The sequence below is a fragment of the Arachis ipaensis genome, chromosome B07, assembly GCF_000816755.2.
Source record: "Arachis ipaensis cultivar K30076 chromosome B07, Araip1.1, whole genome shotgun sequence".
Classification (NCBI taxonomy): domain Eukaryota; kingdom Viridiplantae; phylum Streptophyta; class Magnoliopsida; order Fabales; family Fabaceae; genus Arachis; species Arachis ipaensis.
This window is the reverse complement of record NC_029791.2, coordinates 120,152,060-120,163,323: the sequence shown is the minus strand read 5'-3', so window position 1 is coordinate 120,163,323 and position 11,264 is coordinate 120,152,060. Positions and strand designations below refer to the sequence as shown.

Genomic DNA, 11,264 nt, shown 5'->3' with positions numbered 1-11,264 from the left:
TGGTGATGAACTCCAGAACTTTAACCCCCAGAGGGATTTGAGATAAGGGGATCTCATGTACCCTTATCTCTTTGTGTTTTGTATGGATTGTCTTGCTTGTTTTATTTCCCATCGGGTTTCTCAAGGCTCGTACCGGTGTCAGTCTCCAGACATGGTCCCAAAATATCCCATTTGATGTTTACTATTGCTGTTCTGTAGAGCTACGAAAGCTCAGGTAGAGAAGGATATGAAGTGCATGGACTTATTCTCCAAAGCATCAGGTCTGCAGGTGAATCTTAGTAAGTCTAGGGCTCAATGTTCAAAGAATATTTTTGTGAAAAGAAGGGAGATGCTCTTGGGAGTCTCTAGTATTCATTTTTTCAGGACTTGGAAAGGTACCTAAGGGTTAATATTAGGCATGAAAGGTCTTCTCAAAAAGTTATTGAAAAAATTCAGAACAAGCTTGCTTGTTGAAAGGAGTGTCTGTAACACCCTACCACACGGATCTTTATACCTAGGATGTAAAACAGAGGTGGCGAGACGCTACGACCTCTAAGATAGGATATAAATATATATATATAATAGTCGAAAGAATGTAGTATACTAGGAGCCTTGAAGAATGGGTAAAAACAGAATCTCAAAATCAAAAGCGCAACGCTCAGGAAAGAGATTACTTGAGTACGAAGAAAATTAGAGTTCACAAACATATATATAAAAAGTAAGAATAGAGGGTCAAGAATACAAAATAACAAGCTCTTGACTCAGCCTGCAAAGTTAAAGCTGGCCGGAGAATATTTACATACATATATATACTTAACCCATAACCCAAAATACATATATAATCAATCTTGGTTCTCCATAAACCTCTAAGAGATGCAAAATTATATAAGTATATATATGAGGAGAGTCTATACACATATAGCAAAAGACCCAAAAGTAAAACCCCAAAATGACTCCACTTCGCTGCAGAAGCTCCAGAAGACAACCGAGGTGCCTCTCGACCTACATCTGAAAAACACAAATATCGTATGGGATGAGAACCGGGGGTTCTCAGTATGGTAAAGGTGCCTGCATATATAAGATATAAGGTCCTAGAAATGCCAGAGGAAATCCTAGAGCGCCGACACTCAGATTATAAAACTTAAAGACTAAAGTAGAAGCCATAAGTCAATGTGGTTTTCTAAGGATTCCTAACTTAACCAAGTCTTAAGCCTAACAAAATCTCTAATTTCTCTGTCTTTCCTCTGCTCCTCCATCTCCGATGAAATTACAAAGACAAACAAGCAGACAAAGGCAAATATAGGTAGAATACAAATAATACATATAGCAAATAAATATAACAAATAGTATTATAATCACTTAGACAATTCCAATTAATGCACAAACAAACAATTCAAACAATATGCATATGATGCATGCCTGTCCTATGGCTGATGATATCATCTATCGGTTATATAGCTAATCCGACACGTCCTGGTAGCTAACCATAGACTGAAACACCCATTGCGGAGCAAGTGGATTTGAGCTACAACCCCTTGCTACTACCCGCTCAATCCAAAGCCAATGGAATAATCATTACTGCGGCTACTACCCAGGCGTCACAATCTCTGACCTGGAGCGAGTGGAATAACCACTATTGCCGCTACTATCCAGGCGTCACAATCTCTGACCTGGAGCAAGTGGGACGAACCACAATCCTTGCTACTATCCAAGTATCTCAAACATGGACCTGGAGCAAGCGGGACGAACCACAATCCTTGCTACTGCCCAGGTATCTCAAACATATATTCATTCAATCTCAATTCATATTATCAATTATAACTCATCAACAATCTGATTTCGACTTCATTTATCATATTTATTCATTCATTCATTATCAGTCATTGATTATCAATTTTGTCATCATTCATAACATCATCATCATTTTTGCACACTTCATTTTATCCAAAAATCTGTCCACAGAAGATTACAAGCCTAATTCTCTGTCTCTAGACTCAAAATGGAAATATCCTAGAAATCCGAACCCATTGAAAATAGTTAACTTGAATAAAATAAAAAGAAAGCCATTTTCTCTTGCAAAAATTAGTTTCAATTTTGAAAGCTCTGCACTAAGACAACAAGCTACCCTGTTCTTAGAAAATTCACCAAAAATTATATTTTCACTTGATCTATCTGAAATTTTTCAAAATTGGGAGATATAAGCTTGGAAAGTTGCTGGTTTGATTATACAGCAACAGAAAATCAACTTTAAAGTAACAAACTTCAAAACTTTATATCTCCTAATCCAACCGTTAAACTTTAACCAAATTTTGTAGGATTGATCTATACATCACAGAGATTAAAGAAAAATTAATTCCATCCAATTGTGATGCTTAGATCGTTCCCAAAAAGCGTCCGAACCTGCTGCCAGAAAATAGATTATGCAGAATTTTGCCAAACCTCAATTTCCAAAATATTTCAACCCCAACCCCTTTAAAACTTACCAAATCTTACCATAGTGGCTCAAAACCAAACTCAACTACACCACATCATTCCTCAATACACTAATTTACCATCTCCATCAAGTTTTCAATCCAACAACCCATGTTCAACACAACATCTTTAATATACATCATCATGATCATATCCAACAATTCAAGTTCAATATAACAATATACATACTTATCAATAGCTACATCCTCATACACTTCAAATATCATCTTTCCACCATCATCAACTATATTCATATCACAAAACCAATGAATTTATCATGCCTCAACAAATCAAACATACATTGTCAACTAAACTACCAATCAAATCCAACATTCTCAATCCAACTTATCTTAGGTCGTCTAGCCTAAGTTTTTACAAGACATTACATATTAAATACGAGAAACCAAAACTATACCTTGGCCAATTTCTCTCTAAGCCACAAAACCCTTCAAAATTCCTTCTCATCCAAGCTTCAAACTCCAAATTCTCAATCAAGCAAGTTCAACTTAGCATCACTTGCCCCACATCATCAATTGACTCCAACCAATATCCAAATTCAATCTAATATCACATATTATTACTATAATCAACGTAGAGTTCACTAAATTAGAAATTCACCAAAAATTAGGGGTTCCTTACCTCACCCACGGCTCAAATGAACAAATCCCAACAATTTTCGCAAGCTAATTCGGTCCTAAGACATCAAAATTACATAATCCTCAATACAAAAATTTCATAAATTCGAAACTGAAGAGGGGAGATTTGGGTAAGAAAAATTGGGTTTCTTACCAAATTGGTTAGTGAGCTTTGCAGAGAATTTCAAGACGAACGCGTGATCGCTGACGGCTCGTCAATCGGAGCTCCGGATTGAAAGTTATTGAAGATTGAAATCAAGAGTGGGTTAGGGTTCTTGTTTCCCCCCTTCCCCAAAGTTTTCAGCTTTCAGCGTGCTTCCCTTATGTTTAAGGGAGAAGTGACTGTGTTCTTCCCTTAAATGGGTATTGGGTTGGGCCTTGGGCCCGGTTCACCTGATTCGGCCCGTTCAACTCAATTGGACCAAATTCTTTAAAATTAGTGTCAAAATTCATGTTTTAATTAATTCTACCTCATTAAACTATAAAATTCTATTTTCCAATTTCTTTGATTAATAATTAATTTATTAACTAATTATTTACTAATTTTGAGGGTTTTACAGTGTCTGCTGAATAAGGCAGGAAGGCTTTGTTTGGTTAAGTCGGTAATGGCTTCTATTCTGATCTATAACATGCAGGTTACTTGCCTTCCAAAGTATGCATATGAAAAGATTGATTCACTGATGTGACAGTTCTTTTGGAGAGGCCATAATAATGGGAGAGGGTTGCCATTGGTTAAATGGGAAGTAGCCATTACTCCCAAAAAGGCAGGTGATTTAGGTGTTAGATATACATACTGTGCTAATCTGGCACTTCTTGGAAAGTTGGTTTGGGATTGCTTCAATAATAAAAACAAACTGTGAGTGCAGATTGTGATGCAAAAATACCTTCGAAATTCGAATTGTTTTAGTGGTAGTCTTGGATAGAATGCGTCGGCCACTTGGAAGAACATTCTTAAAACATATAAGGTTCTTAAAGATGGGTTTAGGTCAAATCTAGTAGATGTGCAGCAATTCGTGTGGTATAATGAATGGACCCTGTTTAAAAGACTTTGTGATCTTGTTCCCTGTGTTCACATATCTGAGTCGAAATTTATAGTATCTGATTTGTGGCGTGATGGATCTTGGGTGGTAGATACGCTTGCTACGACAATTCCTCTTACAGTTAAGCAATTCATTTGCGGCCCTCCCTACCCAAATTCAGCGGACCTGGATCCGGGGTGGAGTTGGTGGCCTGCAAGGACAAAAGGGTACAGTGCAAGAGAATGTTACAATTGGTTATTGAAGCATAAAGTGAATTGGAATGAAAATAGTAATTGGAGCTGGCTTTGGCATTTAAATTTTTTGGAGAAGATCAAATTCACTATGCTTGGGTTTCATAACGCTCTCCTGACGGAGTCTTTCCTGTTCAGGCGGCATCTAACTAGTTTGCATTTGTTCCAGAGATGCAATGCAGCTCAAGAGACAATTGAACATTACCTGCGAGACTGTGTTAAATCCAAGAGTCTTTGGCAAATGTTAGACCGCTTTATTGACTCGTTTGAAAGCACCTCCGTTGAGGCTCGGTTTAGAAAGGTCGTGCCTAGTAATGAAGTTCTTTTTGGGGCCGAAGTGTGGTGGTTGTAGAGACATAGATGTAATGATGTTCTCAATGTCGAGAATCTTTGGACGGATCACAAGGTGGTTGCCCTAATCAGAAGCACTGTCATGAACCTGAGACTTTATATGCACCGATGGTCTTCCTTCAGCACCTTCAAGAATCGTTGGCACTGGGAACCCCTGTAAGTAATAGCTTTAAGTTAATTATAATGCAAGTTTATTCTCTGATTTGAGTTTGGCTGGTTTTGGCTGTATTATTAGAGACTCTAATGGGGGTTGGATCTCGGACTGTTCTGGTAGTTCTCTTCCCTGGTCTATCACCAGATGTGACCTTTTTACAGTCTAGAGGGGGTTTGTCTTAGTTTGAGACTACGATTTGAGAGACATTGTGTGAAACGGATTATTTGGACGTTCTGCACCTTTTGCATGACTCTAGTTATGGATACACGTCTGAAGTTGTTGATTTAGTTCACAAAATTCAGGATCTTTTATCAACATCTTGGATAGCTACATATGGAACAAGAAGTAATACCAATCATGTGATTTAGTCAGAGCCTAGTGAGTTCTGATTTAATATAGGTGTTTGCTTTGGTCATTTCTTTTGTTTAGACACAAGAAAAAAAAAAGTAAAACAGATATATAACTTCACATATTTATGAAAATAGTTATCACATGCACGATCAATAGCACAATTCTTTGAGCCCTCTTTTCTTTGGTGTGGTATATGAAAACTTGAAACATTTTTCACTGATCCGTGTAAAATGGCGCCAGAGGAGTGAAGGGGTTCGGAAAAATTGTTTAGGAGAATAGTAGAAATAGCATGCACACTTGAACTAACATATCCTATTTCCTGTTATTGCAGTGTGGTGTAGTTACTAATTACTGCAATTGCTTCATAAACAAAGATAGCCACAAAAATTGTGAATGAATAATTTGTGCACTCTCAAAGTGAGTAGCAAGCAAACAATTCCTAAGTGTGATGTATAAAGTGTGGTATGTATATCTGCTTAATTTCATCTTCTGCATATGTCTAATTTACAGGAGCAAAATTATTCGACACTCTTCACAGCTTCGAATCAGAAATCGAATCCCGGCATAGCAAACCGGGAACTAAATGCCTCGACCTGATTTCTGAGATTGGAAATATCTTTGTTGATCTGAAGATTCTTGACGAAATCCTTGAACGGTTTGGCATGTTCCCGCTGTACAATGCTGCTGGTAATCTGAGCTGCCTTCAAAAGGAAGTCAGCTATGGTCTCAAAATCTTCCTCTACACACCCTCTTGATGTCATTGCAGGGGTACCTGAACACACATGAAATTAAGGGATCTAAAACAATAGAAAACAACATAACATGGATCATCTGTGCTTTCCTAGAATATGATGTTTTGATGGCGAAAGAGAATCATATGATAAGCATGGAGAAATAGTACAAACATATTGAGCCAAAAAGAATGAGATAACTGAAACTATACCAATATACTGTAATATTTTAAGATCTACAATACTCACCAATTCTCACTCCTCCAGGAGAAGTAGAACCATAAATGGCGCATTTGTTTAGAGTGATGTGACATGCCTCGCAGACCTTCTCATAATTTCTGTCTGCATTACATAATATAATTGTTTAGAGAGGATGATCATGCCAACATAAGAGAAGGGAAAATCTTAACAGAAATCAAGAGTAATACACCCAAAGAATGAAATAACCACAAAAGCAAATAGATTAGAACATTAATCAAAATAGTGAACTAATTTCACATATATATGCTAAAAATAGCAGATTGAGGAGTTACCATTCAAGCCAAGTGCAGTTAGATCCCAAAGCAACAGATGATTGTCGGTTCCATCAGTCACTAATCTGCATTTTCTTTTCAACAAAGCAGAAGCTAATGCCTGCGCATTTTTCTTCACCTGCTGCATATATGCTTTGTACTCTGGAGTTGCAACTTGTTTCAAAGCCACGGCAAGAGCAGCGATGTGGTTATTATGAGGACCTCCCTGTAACGATGGATACAAAGCAAAGTTTATCTTCTCCTCAAAATCATAATTAACATCATCTCCATGATAATGAACATGGCCTGGTTTCCTTGGTTTCGCTCCTCTCCTGTAAAAAACAATGCCTCCCCTTGGACCCCGAAGGCTTTTGTGGGTTGTTGAGGTAACAATATCACAGTAATCAAATGGACTAGCCACTTCCTGTAAAATAACAGCTCTTAATATACATAAAAGCACATTCAACAAACAAGCACTTTCTAAAATTGATGGAGTTCCGAAACTCCAACAAAGTTTAAAGTTGAAATACATATAGCATTTCTTCAATTAACAATATTTTATACAGAAAGCCATGACTAGACTAAAATTAGAAATAAAACCATAGACAATCGGCAGCAAACTTCCTAATCCACTATCAGTCTTTGATGAGAAAAACAAGTGCAGTGTAGTTATAATGTAGTTTTATCTTATTAGATATCAACCTTGATTTTCTTTTCAGATGTGCAATTACCTTTCTAAAATGCAACCTACACAAAGCCAAAATCCTTAAACAATAGGTCATATAAGTAGAACAGTAATAAAAAGGATCATAGAGAAGATCCATCACCTTAGCCGCCACAAGACCACTAACATGAGCCATGTCACACATCAACACTGCACCACATTTATCAGCAATCATCCTGAACTTCCCATAATCCCATTCTCGAGGGTAAGAACTCCCACCACAAATAAGTATCTTTGGCCTAAAGTCCATAGCTTTCTCCTCAAGCTTCTCATAATCAATGTACCCAGTTAAGTGATTAACCTTGTAAGGCATTGTCTCGAAGAAAATTGAAGCAGCAGAAACCTTCTTCCCACTCATAGTGTAATAGCCATGACTCAAGTGTCCCCCAGAAGCAGAATCCATTCCCATGATTCTGTCTCCAGGATGCAAAAGACCCGTGTAAACCGCGAAATTCGCAGAAGTGCAGGAATATGGCTGAACATTCACACCCCATTTGTTAGGATCAAGATCAAAAGCAACCAAAGCACGCTCGCAGCATAGAAACTCAAGCTGATCAATGTGCTGATTCCCAGTGTAGTACTTGTTACCGGGCATTCCCTCAGAATACTTATTAGTCAAATGGCTTCCCAATGCTTCCATCACTGCCTTGCACACAAAATTCTCCGAAGCGATCAATTCGATTCCTTTGAACTGTCTTTTCTTCTCCTTCTCCATGATCTCGAAGATTTCGGGGTCTGCGATTCCAAGTGGCTGGTTCCCCCATGACAGCACCGAAGCTTTGCGCCCCTCGACCGTTGAATTTGAATTTGAATTCGAATTCGAGTCCTCGGCGAAACGCTTTGAAGGGAAGTACGATTCAGAACCCTCTATATGCCTTCTCTTCACCGGAAAAGAACGCCCCATGAAGTTAATCGTTTGGTGCTGCTTCCTCTCCTGTTCCTTTTGTTCCTGTTCTTCTTCTTCGTCTATGATTCCCCCTTCTTCTTCTTCTTCCTCTTCCTCTTCTTCTTCTTCTTGATCAACATCATCATCATCATCATCATCTTCTTCTTCTTCTTCTTCTTCTTCTTCCTCGTGTTTGAGTTTATCAAGAGGCTTGTAGTCTTCGTCGACGAGTAATTGCTGCCACGGAACGGAAGGATTTGGAATGGGGAATGAGAAAGAGTTATCAGTGAGCGTAGCAGAGTGAGAAGAAACAGGGGATGAGATATGCGCGTTCAAGCCGAGAGATAAACCTGGTTGAGCATCCATGGCGATAGAAAGAGAAAAAAGTTTATATTTTGAACGGAATTAGGTTTGTGGGTAGCTTCTTCAGGAACAATCGGAACAACAGAGAAAACAGAGACAGCGAAAACAAAGCAACGATGGTGATGAAGAAGAAAAAAGTATTGTTGTTTGCATGGAAATGGTGGAAGTCATGGAAAGAAAGAGAGAAAGAATGCGAAGATTTTGAGGGGAAGAAAAAAGGTTGAAGAAGAAGAAGAAGAAAGGGGAATGAACCTGGATGAGAAAGAGGGGGAAGGAAGAGTGAGAGAGCTATGAAGATGGAAAATGGGGATACATTAAGAAGACGTAATTCAACTTAAACGGAAAATTGAAAACTCGTACGAAGTCCATAAATCAAAAAATAAAAGGAAGGAAAGGGAAATATGATGCGTGGAGTGGAAACTTGTGATTGTAGGGGTTTTTAAAGACTTTTAATGTGGATGTGATCATGTCTAGGTTCACAGCTTGTACTTGTAGGGGTCAACAATCCCCGGTTTTTTTTTTTTATTTGAGTAAAGTATTGTTTTTGTTTCCAACGTTTGGGGTAAGTTTCAAAGTTGTCCCTAACATTTCAATCGTCCTATTTAAGTCTCTAACGTTTTAAAACTGACTCAATGTTGTCCTGCCGTTAGGGATCCGTTAACAGAATTGACGGCAGGACAAAATTGAGACGATTTTGAAACGTTAGGGACTTAAATAGGACAAAAACATTGGGAGAAAAAAATGATACATAGAAATAAATTTTAATTTTATCCTTCAATAATATTAATTTTTTACTATACATAATATTCAATTATTTTTTAATCACATCTAAGTAAATTACACTTAATCATATTACTTTTATTTTAAATAAATAATTTTTTTAATAATTTTACTCTTAAAGATTTTTAGTTCTCATGAAATGTTTGTAAAATGACTAATATATAAACTTGCAGAAAAGAAAAAAATAATATATATACAATAAAATATAAATTATATCTTTTGTCTCTAATGTATCAAAATTCTTTAAAATTATAAAAAAATAAATTTATTTAAAATGAAAGTAATGCGATTAAGTGTAATTTATTTAGATGTAATTGAAAAATAATTGAATACTATGTACAGTAAAAAATTAATATTATTAAAAGATAAAATTAAATTAAAATTTATTTTTATGTATCGTTTTTATCCCTAACGTTTTCGTCCTATTTAAGTCCCTAACGTTTCAAAATCGTCTCAATTTTGTCCTGCCGTCAATTCTATTAACGGATCCCTAACGGCAGGACAACATTGAGTCAATTTTGAAACGTTAGGGACTTAAATAGGACGATTGAAACGTTAGAGACAACTTTAGAACTTACCCCAAACGTTAGGGACAAAAACGATACTTTACTCTTTTTATTTTTTTTAGACTCTACATCAAGATAAAAAAAAAATTTAGAGTGATTAATTTTTTTATTTAATTTTTTACTTGTTAGTTTTTTATTATTTTGGGTATTATGGTATTATGTAATTAAATACACATGACTAGATTTTGGGTTCACCAAAGATCGAACTCTTGATCTTTCGAATCTAAAGCTTTAATACCATGCATGATACCACTCATCCCAAAAGCTTCAGCTGATGGGAAAATGTAACATTAATGATTATATCTCTAATACTCTCTAAACTTCCATTGTGCACATTGTATAAATATTCCATTGACTCCTCATACTTTCCCTTTATAATAAAAATGTTTTTAACATTTTTTTTATTAAAATTGTTTTAAATATTTTATTTGTACCAAAAGAATCCTTGAAATTGGTAAAGATGAATATCTTTAGTTCAAGTTTATTTTATGTTTAAATATGTGATATCATAATGATCATTAGTGTCAAGTGTTACAAAATAATTGCCAAGAAGCAATAGTTCAAATGGTATAGTCTTCACATACTCAATTAAGAGGTTGCGGGTTCGAGTCTCCATATCTTCGGTAAAAAAAAAATTATTGGAAGACTATGTCATTTGAGCTATAACTCATTAAGCATCGTATGACATGTCACGCTGTAGAGAATTAATTCTTTAAATTATATTAGGCGACTCATTTTAATTTTTTAAATGAAAGGGTGTGAATCAAATGGCTGATTTTTTTAGATATGATTTGGGGGTGTGAGTTATGCTGGGATATGATGATTACGGGTGATTTACACTGTTATGACGGCGTTGCTTTTTTGGAATTTTGGGGGAAGAAATCGGAGGCACCGATTTGAGGAGGAAGAAATTGGTGCCACCGATTTGTGTGAGGGAGAAGGAGAGGCTAAGGGGTATTAAATCGGTGCCACCGATTTGTGCTAGGGAGAAGGAGAGGCTAAGGGGTATTAAAAGGAGAGGCTAAGGGGTATTAAATCGGTGCCACCGATTTGTGCTAGGGAGAAGGAGAGGCTAAGGGGTATTAAATCGGTGCCACGGATTTGTGGGTGCTGGAAGACGTTAGCTAAGAGTGCAGTAATCGGTCCCACCGATTTCCGTCCCACCCATCGGTGCCACCGATTTCTTCATCAACGCCGTCACAGCTCCGTCAAACACCCCAAAACCCCATAACTCTGCGAAACACCAGCACCTTCCCCATATCAAAATTAAAAAACTCGAATCAAATTAGTTTTTAAATTATTTTTTTATTTTTTATTTTATAATAATTTAATATGATATTTTAATAAAAACTATATGATTTATTAAAAATATGTTTTTGTTATTTTATTAAAAAAAACACATATTTTATAAAAAGAAAAAATTTATTTGAATCTTCTTTTTTATTAAAAATTAATAAATTTTAAAAATTAGTTACAAGTATAAAATATAA

At 36.3% G+C, this 11,264-nt stretch overlaps 1 protein-coding gene across 1 annotated transcript; it reads right to left on the bottom strand.

Annotated features, from left to right (window-relative positions):
* On the bottom strand, positions 5,405 to 8,833 carry LOC107606105 (serine hydroxymethyltransferase 4). The gene is made up of 4 exons (XM_016308082.2): positions 7,283 to 8,833; positions 6,477 to 6,879; positions 6,193 to 6,285; positions 5,405 to 5,984 (listed from the first exon to the last, which is right to left on the bottom strand). Exons 1-4 carry the CDS (start codon positions 8,429 to 8,431, stop codon positions 5,758 to 5,760), a joined length of 1,872 nt encoding a protein of 623 aa, XP_016163568.1. The 5' UTR covers positions 8,432 to 8,833; the 3' UTR covers positions 5,405 to 5,757.